Source organism: Trichosurus vulpecula, chromosome 8, assembly GCF_011100635.1.
Source record: "Trichosurus vulpecula isolate mTriVul1 chromosome 8, mTriVul1.pri, whole genome shotgun sequence".
In the NCBI taxonomy this organism is placed as follows: Eukaryota; Metazoa; Chordata; class Mammalia; order Diprotodontia; family Phalangeridae; genus Trichosurus; species Trichosurus vulpecula.
Window position 1 is genome coordinate 22,065,816 of NC_050580.1, and position 18,865 is coordinate 22,084,680.

The 18,865-nt window shown below is 45.9% G+C and overlaps 2 protein-coding genes across 2 annotated transcripts in view; one reads left to right on the top strand and one right to left on the bottom strand.

Annotated features, from left to right (window-relative positions):
* FAM13C (family with sequence similarity 13 member C) overlaps positions 1–8,820 on the bottom strand; it is a gene marked incomplete in the record, with an annotated part of 57,162 nt that extends 48,342 nt beyond the window's left edge. The window contains 1 exon segment of the mRNA XM_036736181.1: positions 8,690–8,820. Within this exon segment, the coding sequence (XP_036592076.1) occupies positions 8,690–8,751 (62 nt within the window).
* A 2,680-nt stretch (positions 8,821–11,500) lies between these two features.
* Positions 11,501–11,925, top strand: LOC118830244 (40S ribosomal protein S15a-like). The gene has a single exon (XM_036737167.1). It carries the CDS (start codon positions 11,507–11,509, stop codon positions 11,897–11,899), a length of 393 nt encoding a protein of 130 aa, XP_036593062.1. The 5' UTR covers positions 11,501–11,506; the 3' UTR covers positions 11,900–11,925.
* The last annotated feature ends 6,940 nt before the right edge of the window (positions 11,926–18,865 follow it).

An 18,865-nucleotide genomic window follows, 5' to 3' on the forward strand; every position in this document is an offset into this window, starting at 1 on the left:
TACTTCCCAACTTGATCCTCACAACAACCCTAGGAGGTGGGCGCTGCTATTACCCCCGTTTTACAGACGAGGAAACAGAGGCAGAGACTAAGTGACTTGCCCAGGGCCACGCATCTAGTAAGTACCAAAGGTCGGATTTAAACTCGGGTCTTCCTGACTTCAGGCCCAGTGTTCTAACCACTGCCCCACCTCGCTGCGGGACGCTAACACGCCTGAACCCCAACGATATCTGCACAGAAGTGTTTGCAGAAGCTCTTGTCATGGCGGCCGGCCAGTGCAAAGTAAGGGCGTGGGCATCCTCCTATTGGGAGACACTGAGCAAAGCGGGGCCCAGAACAGAATGGGACATCCTTGTGTTGTAAGCCATGGTGGAATGATTTCAGAGGAAATGGGGAAGAGCTCTGGGAACCGAACACAACCAGGAGGACGATCTCTCCAATGAAGACGACAACTCTGCTTTAGAACTGTGATCCACGTGTGTCCAGGAGAACAACACCTGCACTGGCCGCTCCCAGAGCCGACGTGAAAGCTTCAGCAAGAGACGGGCATTTCCAGGCTTGGCCAACGTGAGACTCTGCTTTGCTGGGTTATGTATTAAGGGGTGTGCATGTGTGTGGGTGTGTATGGGTGTGTGTGTGTGGGCAAGGAACAGATTAACTTTTTTTAAATGCTTGTAAATTGAAAATAATAACAAACTAAAACCTCAGCTGGCTGGGCTGGACGGCTTCTGTCATCCCATCCTGCTCTATGACCACCCCCTTCACCTTGCATGGGGACAAAGCAGTTTCTTCACAGCAACCTAATGAAAGTTTTAACATCTCCATTTTATCCATGAGGACGCTGAGGTTCAAGAACTTTAGTGACTTGTCCACAGTCACGCGGCTGATGAGGATCAGAGCCGGGATTCAAACCCATGTCTTCTGGTCCCAAGTCCAGCTTTCTTTCTAAGAGATCACACCACAGGCGCCTGCTATAAAGTTCAGAGCTGAAGCTAGGGGCTTCAGAGGCCATCTAGGTCAATCCCTGAGGGGGGAAACCACCTGCCTGAGGGTGGCTAGTACAGCTAAGGGGCAGAATCTGAACCCAAGTCCTTTGACTCCAGATCCAATCCTCTTCCCACAATTTCCTATAGCCCACCAAATAAAGATCGAACTCATCAACCTAGCCTGAAAGCCCCTGTAGCTCCTGGCACCTCTACCGCGCAGTCGGCTAGCCGTATGACCTTTCTCTCTGGCTTTCGGTTTCCTCAAAATGATAGATTCGTAAGGCTTGTCCCAGCTGGCCATCCCATCAGCTCTCCTCTTGGTCCCCTCACGACACTCTGGCAAAGCGAGATAATAACCCAGGGTCCCGAGAACCCCACCCGTCCTTGCACAAGCGCTTATGTCTGGGCCACGAAGCATACCACAATGTCCCCAGGCACCAACAAAACCTGAAAGTCACCCCTCTTCCATCCCCTCGACCGATACTGAGTGAAAAATCCATTAAGCTGAAGGCTCCCTCACAATGACACATCTACGCCCCTCCCCCTTTCCGCTCTTCCTGCCGCCACATTTAAGTGAGGTTTCTGTATTTTTGAACAAACAGAAATGGCCAATTTACTTACCTAAATATACTTTTCACCCACAAAATAGATTTAGGCAAGTCAACCGGCTCATGACACCACTGTTTCCACTAAGAGAAACAGCAATTAACTTTCCAAGGCGTGCCCTCCCACCCTACTAGAGCGTCCCAATTAGTAGAGAATTCCTGTTTTGGAACATTAATGATGAGTTAACTTTAGCAAAGCAAAGCAATCAACGTGGCTCTCAGATCTGGCATCATGGCTTCAGAAATGGGGCCAATTTAAGCTTCATATTAAGGAAAGGCTTCCAAAGGAGAAAAGAGATCCCAAGTGGCTGGGGGCTGCTTCTGAAAGTAATGAACTCCCCATCACTGAAAGTCTCCAAGCAGAGGCCAGATGATTACTCATCGGAGAAGCTTGTCTGGGGGATTCTTGCTCAGATGCAGGCCAGATTGCACAGCTGAGGGGGTCGCTTCCAGCTTGGTGATTCCAGGATGGTCAGTGCTGAAGCTACACAATGACTGTTGTTCAGATTCTGGCATCAACTTCCCCGCCCACACCAATAAGAGTTTATTATTCTTCTCCCTCCTGGGACATTTGGTTCCAGTTGAAAACAGCAGCAAAGCCTTCAAAGTGACCCTTGGCCTTTGAAGTTGGGGGCCAGACCTCAGTGCTGGGTCTGGCTGTAGTGAGGTCTGAAGCTGTCAGGCTCCTGTTACAGCCAGGCCAGGAGCACAGATTCCTCCAGTTGTGTGGGGGCACACCTGTATGGTCTGTGCTTCTGCGGGGCTAAGGCTGGTGGAGGGACTGAGGTCCAGGGCATTAAGCTGAAATCTGGCTAAACTCAAGTGGGTGTCTGTGCTAAGTCCGGCGCTGGTGAGTGAAAGGAGGGGTGACCAGCTACAAGGAGAGTCTCTGCATGCTTCCAGTAATGACCGGGGCTGAGAGGATGTTCACCTAGAGATACACAAACAAAAAGTAGCAGTACCTATTCTAGAGAACCTTCAAGTCTAAGAATGGGAAAGCCAGAGCAATGAGGATCCCAGAATGTGAATTAGTCAAGACAGGGACTTCCCTAAGTTGTCACACAGGGCATGCCTGTCTTTTGTCTTTGTCTTCCCCTTTTGGGGGCTCTCTTCCTCCACCAGGGTGGACCCCTGTCATGGCCTAATCTCTCCCACCACTTTCTTTGCCATCTTCTTTCTTCACCCTCCTTCAAGCTAAAGAACAGCGCCATCCAGCCCTCTTCTGGACAGCTGGCTACCCGATCGTGATGGCCATTAGCTGATTAACTCACATGAATTGAAAACAGCAACTGAATGTGGGACCAGAGGAGATGGTCTCCCTCCACTGAGAGGAACATCTCTGGATGAATTCTTTCTAACAGTGAAGGTCCTACCAGGAGATGACGGAGCCAAGCACAGCTGCCGCGGATAGGCTGTCTTTCTGTCTCAGGAGGTCCAAGCCAGCTGTGTCCAGAAAGGCTCAGCAGCAGGCTCCCTGCAGGACAGTGATGGTTGTGCTTGGTACCGTTAGAAGGAGTGTGCGCTCCCAAGAGATGCTCCATGCATTAAAGCACCAGGAAAACACGAGGCTGGCTTAGAGTCCCACCTCCACCTTTAGCCACCTAGGTGACTCTGGGGAAGTCATTCCTACTCTTTGGGGCTCGGTTTCCTCCTCTGTAAAGTGGGACAAAAATAGCACCTCCCTCCCAGGATTGCTGTGATGATCAATGAGATAATATTTGCAAAGTGATTCACAAACCTTACAGCAATGTATAAACGTTAGCTATTAAAAAGAAGTAACAATGATGAATATTAAAAATGACCAAAAGCCATGCCAAGCTATCTCTGGTATTATCATTATTACTAGAGAGAAGGGGAAACACCCCTGTGATTTCATCCATTTAGGGAATTCCCAATATGGAATCTCCCTCCAGGAATACAGGTTGCAACTCATCCGTAATTTATACCCTTTGAAAGTAAACTGAAGCCCTAAGGGGTGGGCTGGCTATTATGCATCAGAGGTAACATTTGAACCCGGGTCTCTCCTCGAAGGCTGGCCCTCTAGTGGTCATGCTTGACACTCCGTATTAATGATGCAGTTCAGATTTCATACAGCACCCAGATGGCATTCCAATTGGCACTCGCATTTTAAATGTAATCACAGCTACATTTTTCTTTGTTTTTGCGGTTAGCAACACAGTTGTAGGCAATCAGATCTCCCTGGGCTGGGCACAAGACGTGTATTTTATTATGTATATACATATACATGCATACAAATACATATCTACATCTCTACGTGAGTGTATTTATGCACTCCCACAAATCCGTATGTATGAGTGACAGAAGAGATAACAGAACTGAGCTGTTATTATCTCTGTTTTATGGTGAAGAAGCTGAGGAAGTGACTTGCCCAGGGGTCACACAGCTAGTTAAGTGTCTGAGGCTGGAGTCCACCCTGGGTCTCGATTCCAGCCCCACCTACTGCTCCACCAAGCAGCCTCTTGAGCAATACCCTCATAGGCATTTTGGGTTTTTTTTTTCCCACTTTAAAGAGATGCTGCCAATGAACAATGGTCCTGGCCCAGAATTACAAACAGGAAGGAGCCAGGGACAGTATCTGGAAAATTTCAGGGATTCCAAATTATTCCTTGCCACCAGAACCCATCTCTTTAACACTAAGAAGAGCTCCCAGCGACCCTCTCTGGCTGCAGTCACACAGTTCTACCTTCTCAGAAAAATCCCTGGGAAGGATCCCCACAACCCAGAAGAGCATGAGACAGGCAAACGCAGGCTGGGGCATCCTGTCAAACACAGATAGCACTGCAAAGACCCACCTCTGACCAAACCACCAATCCGGCATCACAGAGCTGGTAAACTCAGAACCACAGCACCTGAACTCAGATCTTCCTGACTCCAAATCCAGCGCTCACCACCCCCTGCCAGGCTGCCTCCGGCCTTCCAAAAATGGAAACGGAAGAAAAGGGCCACATAAACACTCTGCAGGGGTGATGGCAAAGGAGGTGAGCCAGCCATGGTGTGAGAACGTGGGGAGGAATTGGAGCAGCCCTCATGAAAGAGCCAGAGGAAGGCATCCAAGTGTCATACACACATACATGTATGGTTTCTATGTGAAATGCACAACTTTACATATTTAGGTATGCATTTTATACATGAAATGCACAATTCTATAGATTTATATTTTACATGTAAATATGTTTAAATTTTATATATACATTCAAAATATAAAATGTATACTTTTGTATACGTATGTATATGTGCATTTACAAAAATAGGCAATTTTCTACATTTATGCATGCATATACATTTTAGAGGTTAAATTGAGATTCTATAAATTTATGGGTATATATGTATTTATTAGACAGTATATAAGCTTATATACTTGTATACACCTACTATATATTTTAGATATAAAATGTGTTATTGTATATGTGTGTATATGCACATATATAAAATATATAATCATATATTTATATATACATATACATTTTAGACATATAATCTATTTATATGTGTGTATATGCATTTGTAGAAAATCCATTTTATATATTTATATACATATATACATTTTAGATGCAAAACATGGTTTTATATATGCATTATATAAAATTATATATATTTATATATACATTTTAGATGTAAAATGTATAATTTTATAAATTTACATATGTATATGTATTTATATAGAAAATATATACTTTTATATATTTATATGCACAAATAAATATTTCAGATGGAAAATGCATGATTTTCTATATTTATATACATACATTCAGATGCAAATTTTTATATATTTATGTGTACATATGTATTTTTATATAAGCTGTATAATTTTATATATTTATGCATGTATATTTCTATATTAAATTCTGTAATTTTATCTATTTCTATATAAATATACATTTTAGACGTAAAACATCTAATTTTGTATATCTATGTGTATAAACACACTTCTCTATTAAGCATATAATTTCACACATTTGTATATAGCAAAGTCGCTAGGCCACTTCCAAAGTTCTCTTTCTAAAGCATGGCTCTAACCAGGTCATTTCCTTGCTCAGAAAGTTTCAGTGGTTCCCTGTTGCCTCTGGGATGAAATCAACTCTTCTTTGGCATTTAGAGTCCTTCCCGTTCTTGCTCCAGCCTGCCTTACGGGTTGGTTCCATATTATTTCACTTAAGATGATGTCAGGTTTCCAGCTGAACCTTGCTGTTCAACTTGTTGCTTCCTAAACTCAGCATCCCATCTCCAGCCTGTGAGCCTTAGCACGGGCAGTGACCCACGCCTGGAATGTGCTCCTTCCTCATGACCATCTCTTAGAAGCCTTAGTTTTCCATACAGCTCAGCTCTGAGGTCACTTCTTAGGGAAGCCTTTCCTGCTGCCCTTTTTGAGCAGATGGATGTTGCAGTGGATAGAGTGAGAGGCCTGGGGTCAGAAAGACCTTATCTCCATACTGCCGCAAGTCACTTAACCCTCCATCTGTCTCAGTTTTCTCAATATGGGGAAGGATCACAATAACACCTCCCTCCCAGGGTCATTGTGAGAATCAAATGAGATAATATTTGTAAAGCTCTCACCACCAAGACTGGTACACAAGGGGTGCTTAATAAGTGCTCATTCCTTTCATATTTTCTTCTATTTACTTAATATGATCACGTGTTGTATTCTATCCCCAGGCAATGAAATCACCTTGATAATCCATAGTAGGTGCTTTAAAAATGTGGACTGAATTGAATGTGGGGAGGTGATGTCATACACACACTACATATATATTCACATCTACATGCATGTACATATATAGACATACACATGCATGCATGCATACAGATACACGTCTGTGTATACATATGTGTGGGTTATACATATTTTAAAACTTCATAGTTATAGTCATGTGATTTCAGTAGCATACAGACTCCCAGTGAAACTGAAGGAGGTAATCTGAAGATCGCCTAGGTCAGCAGTTCTGGAACTTCTTGGTCTCAGGATCCCCTTATACTCTTAAAAATTACCGAGGATCCTCCAAAGAGCTTATGTTTATTAGGGTTTTAATCTCTCGATGTTCCTCCTATTTGAAATTATAGTATCTTAGTATTATTCTGAAAATAGTACAGGATCTCAGAGCACCGCCCCCCCCCCCATTCCCTGATAATCCAATTCTCTCATAACACAGATGAGGAATCTAAGGCACAGAGAGGGCCCGGATTCAGTCACATCCTGTAAGGAAGTACCAAGGCATTTAGGGTTAGGGTTAGGGTTAGATCTGGCTTTGGGTGTGCGCATGTAATGTAGTGGCTTCATAGCAAAATAGATAGGACGTAGGATTTGGAATTCAGAAGCCCTGGGCTCGTGAGCTGCTTCAAACACTAGTCCCAGCAAATAACTTATTTCAGAGCCTCCGTTTTCCCACCTGTAAAATGGAGGACCACATAAGACAATGTATATAAAGTGTTTTACAGGCCTGAAAGAGGTATAGAAATGAGTTCTTATTTTGATTGAGAGGCAGCCAATCACGAGAGCAGAGGGCTAACTTTGGGATCAGCCGTCAGGGTATGAATAAAGTCCCCCAGATCTGGAGTCAGGAGCCCCGGGTTTACCTCCCGGCTGTCACACACTACTGATGGGACCTAACAACCGGCGAATCTATGGGCTCCCAGCTTCCTCCTCTGTAAAATGAAGAGTCTGGTCTGACTTCTACAGTCCCTTCCAGGTACTGCTACGTGCTGAGTTCAAGTCTGACCCAAAATGGCACAGTGATCCCACAGGCAGACCTCCAAAATGGCAAGAGACAAAAGAGTCGCTGGTGTGCCGTGGCAGATGGCTTTCCATCACCTGTAGCTCACGACGTTAATGAAATCGCAAGTGTAGACCCTCTACAAGGGACAAACTCGCCTGCCCATGTCTTCCTTCTTAGGCATCCGAGTTCAAGTACTTCCCTTCTGGGCGCAGCTCTCTCCCTCTCTGAGAGGGGGTCGGCCAGGGCACCTGGACGCTCAGTGGAGCAGCAGTCCCAGGCCCCGAAAGCAGCCCACGAGAGGCACCCTGAGAACTTCCATCTTCGCACCCAGGCCCCCTCCCTCGCAAAGACAAAGTTTGCTTTCGACTTTCCCTATGCAATCAGATTAGAGCGCCGGGGTTGGGTTTGGTTGGGTTTGTTTTTTTAAACAACCACTCTGAAGGAAGGCTTCATGACTGGCCTTTTAAGGACAAGTCGGTGTTTTGAAAGCACAAAGCTCCGGGCAGCCTCTGGAGAGTAGCCCATCAACGCAGACAAACAAAGGCCGGGGAGGCTCAGGTGCTGGGGAGACCTGGAGGATCTCGCGCCAGCCACCCCCACCCCCTTATTCCCACAGCGCTCACCTTTCCGTTTGGGAGAAAAGCCCTCCCCGCTTCCCCCCCCATCCCTTTCCTAAGACAAAGCTGCAGACATCGCGCATCTCCCAGAACCCTCCCCCCTCCCACTGGTCTATTTCAACACCGGCGTGGTCCAGGCAGGGAAGGAAGACTTAGCGTTCACAAAGTAACCACGGCAGCAATCAATGAAGGCACGCTTATGTAATGTGACCCCAGTCTAAGAGGAGGTGTCGGGCCTGGGCAGCCCTCTGAACTTCCCAGAGTGCTAACTCCTCCTGGGGCCAGCCTTTTTGGGGGCAAGATCAGAAGACAAAAGGATCCAAGGTTTGCCAGGAAAGTTGGCTTTGCAGCATCCCCAAAAGCCAGAGATGACAGCCGCAGTGGGGAAGCAGAGCCTGTTTAACTCAGAGCCTTCCTGAGCCAGACCCAGGCCAATGAGCATCCCCCTGCCAGGGGCCGAACAAGTGCTCGCGCCGTGGGCTCCCTGAAAACTGACGTGGGCCGTGGCCACACAAAGAGATGAAGGGAAGTCGGTGTGGAAATGCCAGCTGCCCGGGGGCCGGCGAGGGCTCCGATCTCTGCCTCGCCCTCCAGGGCTGCACACTGGGTTGCTGGCTCTACGGAAGGGGTTCGGCGCGCCCCACCTCCCATCCATCCGCGGCTTCCCCGGGAATCCGGGGCGTGTGAGGCAGGGATGCTGCGTTCTAGGGGGCCTGGGGAAGGGGCTCTCCTGGCCGCAGGGGCACTTACTCGGCTACCGCTGGGCTGCTGAAGGACTTCTCCTGCAGGCTGAAACAGAAGCAAGAAAACATGGGCTAAGGCCGGCCAGGCTGGCCCCCGTGCACTGGCCCGGCTCCGCCCGCCGCCCGGAACCTGCACGCGCTCCCGCCCGCTCTGCACACGCCCCGAAGGCAGCCCCCGCTGGGATTAGCCGCGCTAAGGACACGCGCCACCAAGCCCGTCCCCCGGCTGCGCTCCCTGCGCGTAGCCCGGCCCAGCCCGGCCCGGCCCAGCGCCGGGGATCCGCGTGACTGGCAGCCCGTGGGCAGGAGGGGGAGGGGGCCGGGGAGAAGGGGAGGAGGAGAGATGAGGAGGGGAGAAAGGCGGTGGGGAGGACAGAGGGAAGGGGGAGAGGGGGGAGGGAAAAGGGGGTAGGGAAGAAGAGAAGGGCGAGGGAGATGGGGACGAGGAAAGAGGGGGTTGGGGAAGGGGAAGTGGGGAGGAGGAAGGAAAGGTGGGGAGGAGGAAGGAAAGTTGGGAGGGGGAAGAAGAGGTGGGGAGGACAGGGAAAGGAGAGATGGGGAGGAAAGAGGGGGAAGGGAGGAAGAGTGGGGCAAAGGAGATGGGGAGGAGGAAAGGGGGAAGGGAAATTGGGGAGGAGGAAAGAAAAACAGGGGAAGGGAGATGAAAAGAGGAAGGGGTGAGGGAGATGGGGTAGGTAAGATAAAGAAGGAAGAGGGGAAGGGAAGATGGGGAGGGAGAAGGGAAGAAGAGGAAAGGAGGAAAAGAAGGTCTAGGGAAATGGGAAGGAGGAAGGGGAGGAGGAAGGAAAGATGGGAGGGGGAGGAAGAGGTGGGAAGGGCAGAACAAAGGGGAAATGGGGAAGAAAGGGGGAAAGGGGAAGAAAGAGGGGGAAAGGGGAAGAGAGGGGCAAGGGAGGTGGGGACAAGGAAAGGGAAGTGGGGAGAAGGAAAGAAAAACGGGGGAGATGAAAAGAGGAAGAGGTGGCAGAGATGAGAGAGATGAGGGGAGAGGGGAGGAGGGAAAGGAGTGATAGGGGAGGGGGAAGAGAAGATGGGAGAGAGGTGATGAGGGGAGAGGGGGAGGACGAAAGAAGATGAGGGAGAAGAAATGGGGAGAAGAAGGGGGAGAGGGAGTGGGGAGGGATAAGGAAAGTTGAGTAGGGGGAGATGAGGAAGAGGGGTAGGGGTTGGGGAAATGGGGAGGGCTAAGGGAGGAAAGGGAAGGAAAAGGAGAGGAGAGATGGAGTGTGAGGGAGAGAAAATGGGGATGGGAGCAGGGAGTCACTTCAGATTCCCCCTGGAGGTGTACACCTTCCACTTAGTGGATCCCATCTTCGCCCCAAGTCTGTCAATGGAACCAAGAAGTTGCTGCTTCTTAGGCTTTTGATCTGGGTCTTTTTGTCCTACCTTCAATCCCTGCAATCAATCAACAAATGTGTGTGTGTGTGTACACATATACATGTATATATGTATACGTACATACATATGCATACATATATTCGTTAATATAGAAGACGTAAAAATTGTGTATATGCGTCTATATATTTTATATGTAATATATTCTAGTCCTATAGCCGTAGTCCCCCACTTCTGCAGTGAAGGGAGGTGCATTTTCTCATCTCTTTTTAGGGACGAGATCATCGTGCACTTATGAAGTTCCAACTATGTTCCAGGCAAAAATGAAACAGCCCGTTTTACTAAAATAGAAAAGGAAGTTTCAGTGTTTACAGCCAAACACCTGAATTCCCCGGCGATTCTGTGTGTGCGTGTGTGCACGTGGGCGTGTGCTTTCCAGGAGTCTCATTCCTGTTGCCCTGGGAGCTAGACTGTTCTGCCTCCCTTCCCCCACCTTACTCCTCCCCCCTCCCCCAGCCAGGTTCTACGTGGTTTGTACCCCCCACCCCACCCTAGCATTGAGGAAGGCCACTTAGTCCCTATGGAATAAAATCAGCCAGAGGTCAGATCGGCTCCCAGTGCCAATTTGAGACACACACACACACGCGCACGCAAAGCAATGGTGGCTCCTGCGTGTTCTTGCCAGCTCAGGGCAGGGAGGATTCCAGGCATCGGGGATGTTACAACGTGTGCGTGTCACAATGCGGGTGCTGAGCCAGGGAGAGATGCTGAATGCTGGATACTGGAAGGCAGGGGTGGGGCCTTAGCAGGCTTACTGTAGCTAGGTGCCTAAACCCAGCTCACTAACACCTTTAGCAAGATAGGGGAGCCCAGGCCACAAATGGCCTAGAGGCAGAGCGACCGACTCTTCCCTTCTCCCCTTTGCCTCCTACTGTAGACTATGATCCCCATTCCCTCTGCTTCCGCTGGCGACCCCGCCCCCAATTCCCGACCATGCTTCTCCCTCTGATCCCCTCCTGTACTTCAGTTTCCAGGGTTGTAGATTTGGAACCGAAAAGGAGCTAGCAAAAACAACAACCAAAAAAATCCAATTGCCCCCTTTTATGGAGTGGGAAACTGAGGCTCAGGATGGCGAACAGGGATTGGTCCAAGCCACAACCAAAGGAGGAGAGAAGCAAGAAACAACCCCGGGTCCTCCGTCTCTGGATACTGCCTCTTCAGGCCAGGAGGTGTACCTCCATCAGGCAGGATTTCACCCAAAGAAATGCAAGCCACCTTTGGCATCCTTACCTGCCCCAAGCTTATCGAACCCAGTTCCAAATCCTATTTGAAATTCACTATCTTCAGTGCAGAGACTAGAGAGTGAGGGTTGGACTTCTTGCCTACGAAGACTCAGTTTTTCCTAAGATTAAATCCTGCGCATTAGGGAATTTTATGGCTCTTTCCGCCATTTTGCATCGCTGCCACTATGGTGCGCATGAATGTCCTGGCAGATGCTCTCAAAAGCGTCTGCAATGCAGAAAAGCGAAGAAAACGCCAGGTTCTTATTAGGCCGTGCTCCAAAGCAACTGTGCAGTTCTTAACTGTGATGATGAAGCATGGTTACATTGGTGAATTTGAGATCATTGATGATCACAGAGCAGGAAAAATTGTTGTGAACCTCATGGGTAGATTAAACAAGTGTGGTGTACTCAGCCCCAGAGTTGATCTTCAATTGAAAGATCTGGAAAAGTGGCAGAATAATCTCCTACCATCCCGTCAGTTTGGGTTTATTGTGCTTACAATCTCAGCTGGCATCATGGACCATGAGGAAGCAAGACGAAAACACACAGGAGGAAAAATCCTGGGATTCTTTTTCTAAGGGTGTAAAACATACATACAAATAAAATGCCCTAATGGGAAAAAAAGAAATTTTATGTCTGACATTCTTTAGGACTCTACTAACTTACTTGACAAATCTCACCAGTACTGAAAATAAATCTTTTGAAGAAAGAATTGATAATTAAGTTCGTAGGATTATAGACTTGAAGATCGGAGGGATGTCAAGGTGAATTGATCCAACCCTCTCATTTTACAAAAAAATTAAGGCACAGAAAAGGGAGAAACACCTTAGCTAAGGTCACACCCACTCGGGTAGCTACTGAAGTTAGCACTCAGCTCTACCTCCTCTGACCCCCAGCCTAGGGCCCCTGCCACTGGACAAAAGACACCTCCCCCAGATGCGTGGAAAACTTAATGCTAGAATTTAGAGGCTTCATTTGACGATGAAAATGACATCTTTCAATAAATCAATATTCCTCAAGTTGTTAAACATTTGCAGCACCAGCCTACAGAGTGTTATGAGTTTTACAACATATTGGGAAGACTGGGCCAATTTTTTTGGCTTTTTTAGAAAAGTGAAGGATTCCATTGTCTTTGCCGATGGAGTCAATAATCACCCATTAGTGAGAAATCTGTTTTGCTGACTTCATGTGTTCACCTATCCACTGATTTCATTCACAAACTCTTTTTAAAAATCTTATTTTATTGATACTGTTTGTTTTTATAACACTTTTTTATATCCCTCCTTTGCCCTTTCCCAACAAGCCATCCATCAGGACTAAGATTTTAAAAGAAGGAAAAAAAGCATCAGCAGAATCAATCAATATTACATAATATCTGCTGGCTCTAGTCTTCTCACTTTGCAGAAATAAGGGAGCTCCATTTTCTAAATAGCAAGCTTGGCCATTATAATTACACAATATTCCGCTTTGGCAATTGTTTCTTCCTGGTGTTTATTGTTTTTATTTATAGCCTTTTAATTATTGTACTATCATTTTCTTGGTTCTGCTTACTTCATTCTGTATCCATTCATCTAAGTCTTCCCATACTTCTCTGAATCCATTAATTTTCATCATTTCTTACAGTTCAGCAGTATTCTATAACATTTACGTACCACAATTTGTTTAGTCATTCCCCAATCAAAGCTTAGGGAAAGCTAGATGTCTAAGTGGATAGAGCATTGGGCTTGGAACTCATCTTCATGAGTTCAAATCTGGCATCCGATAATTAATAGCTGTGTGACCCTGGGTAAGTCACTTCACCCTGTTTGACTCAGTTTCCTCATCTGTAAAATGAGGTGGAGGAGGCAGTGACAAACCACTCCAGTATGTTTGCCAGGAAAACCCCAAATGGGGTCATAGAGAGTCAGACACAACTGAACAACAATAAATCAAATGATATCTACTTTATTTTCAATTCTACGCTAGCACAAAATGTGTTACTACAACTATTTTGATGTTAATGGGACATTTGTGTCTTTAATTTTGGAGTGGATGCATTCTTAGCAATTCAATCTCCAAGTCAAAGGGTAGAGACGTTTTGGTCACTTTCACATAATTTCAAATTGCTTTTCAGAATGGATGAACTAATTCACAGTTCTACCAACAACGTGTTAGGGGGCCACACTCCCCTCCAACATTGACTATTTCCAATTTGCTAGGCTTGAATTTCTCTTATTATTAATTATTGGGAGCATTCATTCAAATGATTATTACCAATTTGCCATTAATTTGAGCACTGCTCATATTCTCTTACCCACTAGGGAATGCCCTTTGGTCTCAGATATCTGATTCACTTCACAAATGTTATCAAGTGTATATTCTTTGGGAGGCATTATGCTAGACACTAGAGATAATGGTAATAACAACTCAGAGAATTTTATCAATTTCAGGTTTGCAAAGTACCATATTTTTAAACATAAAAACAGAAATTGGTCAATTCAGTTAGAGAAACTAGCAATTTGCATATGCATGGTGGGGAAAAATCATCAGATAAAAAGTTAGAAGTTGTCATCAAGTCTTTCTTCAGCATTTTACAGGCAAGGAAACTGAGTCCCAGAGAAGTGAGGTGATTTTGTCCAAAGTCACACAAATGCTGAGTGGAGTAAGGTTAAGATTCAAATTCAGGTCCTCTGACTCCAATCCCAGTGTTCTTTCTCCTATACTATAGAAATCAGAGCTGGAAATGAACTTCAAGGTCATCTGATCCTGTTCTTTTACGAGGAGGAAGCTAAAGTTTATGCGCAAGGAATATGTATGAGAGCCAGGATTTGAACCCAGGTCCTCTAATGCCAGAGTCTTTCACCTATACCATGTTAGCTTAATTTTCCAACCAATTTTTATTATAGTTAATTAACAAGCATTTATTAAGTGGCTATATATGCCAAGCATGGTGCTAAGCACCAGTCTTAGTTTGAACCCAAAATATGTGTAGAAATTAGGTATATTTTAATTAGCCTTTGATGTTCCATCAGTTTTTTGGTTCTTAAGTTGCTTAATTGTGGATGATCATCCCTGTCAGGCCCCCTTCATAAACTCAAAAATGTCCCAATCATTGGGCATGTTAAAGTCTTGGACAGCTAGTACCAGGAGACCATTTGTATATAAACAAAAAGAGAATTAGAATAAAACTAAGATCTGAATGCTTAAACAAATCGGTAACAGGATGTTGTCTGAAAAGGTGGTAAGAAGAGGAAGAAAAGTAAGCCAGTAACTAGAGTCAGGTCTAAAAATTACAATATGGGAAAAATTAAGTTGTGGGGAGAGGAGAAAGAAACAGAGAGGTAGAGATCCCAAGTAGCCCATGGCCACTGCTGGGAGAGGCCATTACTGAGAGACATTGGGGAGGGGCTCACTTGCAGCATGGAAAGGCCCACAGGCACAGATGTTGTCATGGATCCTGGGTGTCCCATTTGACGTAGATCCCTAGGCTAGCCAGTGTACCCTAGCCCAGCAAAATCTCACTGATAGAGCAAAAAGGGTTCCGAGAGAGAGTGAGACACTTGGATGGATGATAGCCTGTTTCTGGGTTGACCAGAAAACCATGATGGAATGGAAGGATGTGCCTCTAGTGCCCTGATATGAAAAGCCCAACTTCCCTCACCCTAGTTACAGATCTTCTGATATCCAATCTAATTTCACCATGGGCTAAATGCGCAAAGTAAGAAGAAATAAAAGGAGTGTCTTAAATTTCTTCTCCAATACTTCATGCCTTGCTAAATGTTCACTTCATTTAGAGCTAACTTATTTTTGTGGTCACTAATTCTCACATTTTGATTATTTCTGCTGGAGGCATTTTATTGGTTGTGTATTTTTTGTTATTATTTATTATTAGCCAGGACCAACTTCTGAATTCCAAATTTAATACAATGGATTGTTTTGTTAAAAGTTTTCTTATCACCTAGCAAGGATGTTTAAAAAAAGGAAATCTTAGAAAGGAAAAACTTTGTTTAAAAAATGTGCTAGCAAACCTTGACTCAGAGGGTGTGTGTGTGTGTATGTGTGTGTGTGTGTGTGTGTGTGTGTGTTGGGGGTAGTTGGGAGGGGTACAGGCTTGATCTCAGTCTCCGTCTGTTTTGCACTCAGTGAGAAATACTTTCATTTCAGATACATCCCCGGAGAAAAAGACAATTCTGAGAAATCACTTTCAATGTAACTGAGGAAAGGAGCCAGATACTTGACAATGCCAGGAAATGAGCAGATGTATGAAGAATGGGTCTGGACACTGTGACATGTAGTTTCCTGTGAATATAGCTGAGCAAGGAGGAGGAGGAGGGTTCACAGGGTTGGGAGGAGTCTCAAGATCATACCATATGGGGATTGGCTGAAGGAACTGGGGGAGGGGTTAGCCTGGAGAAGAGAAGATTGGGGGTTGGGCAGGACATGAGGGCTGTCTTCGAGTATTTGAAGAACTGTCCTATGGGAAAGGGATTAGTGTTTTTCTGCTTTGCCCAAGAGGCAAGAACCAGGAGCAATGGGGAAATGTTGCAGAGATTCAGGCTTGATATCTTAATGGGAGTCTGGCACATTGCTACTCCCCACACAGAAGTGGCTTCTGGGAGAAGGGTGGGATGGTAGGTAATGAATATGATGAGGAGACATCTGAGAATGTGTGGACATTCTGTCTTGACTCTGGTCTGCTTGCCACATGGTTGGGAGAAGCTTTTTGGACTGGCTTGGGAGCCAGAAGGGGAGTGTCTTCAAAAGGTAGACCAGAGCCTGAGCCATTGTCTTAGGATTTTCTCTTTTGGTTAATGTCTCCTTTTGGTTTGATCTCTGCCTGATGTCAGTCAATAGACAGTGCTATTGGTGAGAGGGCATGGGTACTCTCCCTCTGAGGCCAACATGTGGCTCGTGAATACAAAACCCTATTCTTTGTCTGCTGCTGTGGTTACTCTTTGACATTTCAGGTAAGGGAAGCCGGAAGCTAGGACCATGAGGGTACCTGGACATCTGGACATCCAGGAGTCTGGGGAGTCTGAGAATACAGTTGTTCTGCAGTCAAGTCTATGCTTAGTCTTACAGCCAGCCCAGATTCAATGTTCCAAGGAGCACAAAGTGACTGCCTAAAGTGGTAGCTGAGACAAAGACTCACCTGGCACCAATACTTCATAAACTGGTGGGACCAGTGCTATGGAGAAAGTCTGAGCCCACTGAGAGACCAACATGGTTTAGGGGAGACTCAGGAGGGGAAATGTTCATGTTTTTGTTTTTCCTATGCCTTTCTAAGATCTGGTGGTTAATTGGAACTGGAGCGCTAGTTACTCACTGGTGGCTAATGGTGGGAGAAGACAATGCTGGGGACTCCAGATGATGTTGATAGAGAAGAGACACCAGCAACCCTAGAGGGTAGCCCTTGGACACTTGGGGCTGGCTAAGTCTTCGGGAGGGTTGTGCTCACTACCTTGAGAAGAAACTTCCTAACGGAGCTGTCCAAAAGGGTCAGGAGGATTCTCTGGAGGTTGTCACTTCCCGGTGACTACAGGCTTCCTCATGAAGGCTGAATGATAATGTCAAGGATCACATCATCAGAAGTCTGAAACTGAAAAGGGCCTCAGAGGCCATCTAGACCAAACCCTTCATTTTATATATGAGGAAACTGAGGCCCATAGAGGTCAGCCCAAGGTTACATAGGTAGTGAGAGGCAGTCAGGATGTTGTAGGGGGATCTCTTCTGATATAGATGTTCTAGGGAGATTGATCAGGAACAGGTTGAATTCAATGAGATCAGATCATTTCCAATTCCCAGATTCTGTGAACCCTGGGCAGTTACCTACACAGTATGATTTGTGGGGTATCTATGACATATACTTACCCTCAAAAATGTGCCCCCCTCTCTGCTCCTATTTCCTCTAAGGACCCAGAAAGGACCTATGATGTCTTTGGTACAGGGAGCTCCCAGATAAGGAAAGTCTACAAATGCAGGTTGGTGCTATCTCTACCCCAAGAGGTTAAATAAACCCTCCTCAGAGTACACAGTCAGGTTGTGTCAGAGGCAAGTCAAGATAGACTCTCTACCCACTCTGCCACATAACCTCATCCAACGAATTTCCTCACCAGCGATTCATTACTTAGAGTTCAGTAGGAGGTAAGAGAGTCATTCCTTAGAGTTCAATAGGGTTTCTTTTAAAATTTGAGTAGTTTGGGAGGAATGTGGGAGCAAGTAAGCCATTATCACTTTATCTGGAATTAGACTAATTATTGAAAGGACTGCATAGGGCCTTGAATAATCAGGACAGAGGATAGGTAAGTTTGTGTTGCAGCAGAAGGGGAAGGCCTCGGTCCAGGACAAGGGGTGCTTCTGGAAAGGGGGTGCCACAAGCTTTGTGGAGCAGGAGCTAGTGGGCAGTATGAGCACATGGAAAACCTAAAGATGAGAGAAGCGTAGGGTTGTGGGCATGGTCAAGTCAGGTCAAGTAAGAAGCCTGCAGAAAGTGGACCACAGGCCTAGAGCTGGAGAGCCTGGTGGTCAGATTCCAATTCTGCTACTCATTACCTGTTTGAGGGAGGTGACCCCCTACCCTCTTTGGGGATCAGTATCCTTATCTATAAAACAAACGAGAACGTGGGATAAGAATTCAGGTTGGATATTTGAGATGAAATGAAACTAAATTAGAGATAGAAATTAGAATTATGGTTAGAAACAAAATTGGAAAACCAGCCTGTGAAGGGATGTCAGAGGCCAGGTAGTCTGATCGCCTCATATTACAAATGAGGAAGCCGTGATGATGTCCAACATGGTAAAGCGTCCTAACGGGGTGTAGTGGAAGACTGATGGGCCTAGAGTCAGCAAGTCCTGAGTTCAAATGTGGACTCAGATTTTTACTAGCTATGAGACCCTGGACAAATTCCTTAATCTCTGTCTGCCTCAGTTTCCAGATCTATAAAATGAGGACATCTCCCAGGATTGTTGTGAATGTCAAAAGAGATTATATTTGTAAGGAACCTAGTAAAACTTAAAAGCTCTAGAGAAATACTGTGGTGGTTATACCTTTCAACCTTGATCTTCTAAGCTATAAAGTGGGCACAAGAATATATGCATCACCTGCCTCCTCTCCAAGTGAGATATTATCACTAGTCCGCTTTTAAATCCTGCAGTCCCAGAGTGCAGATGAGCAGTGAAGACAAATTTGATCTCATTTTTAATTTTGTTTAGGGCAAACCCTACCCTTTGGGAAGGTAAAGGAATCCAAATTCTAGATAGAACTAGGGTGGGACAACCAGCCCACAATAATTTAATAGCTGCACTCCTTCAGAAGGGTTAAGCGCCCCTTCCGTTCAGACGATTTGGCCTTAATGTCTTCCAGGGCTATTTTCGCATTCATGAATGACAAAGTGGGAGCGCCATTTGTACTTCCTTATCCCTTGTGTATTTCTTAGTGCTTTCTCTAGGCACCAGGATTATTAGTTATGGCTCTCTCTGAGTTCTGGTTGCAATGGCTTCCAGGAAATTATCAAGAAAGATGACTAGATATGATGGCCAGGACCTGGGATCAAATACCCATTCTT

What these genes read in the sequence shown, in the direction of transcription:
- LOC118830244 (XM_036737167.1), top strand. Translation starts at nt 11,507, where the DNA reads ATGGTGCGCATGAATGTCCTGGCAGATGCTCTCAAAAGCGTCTGCAAT.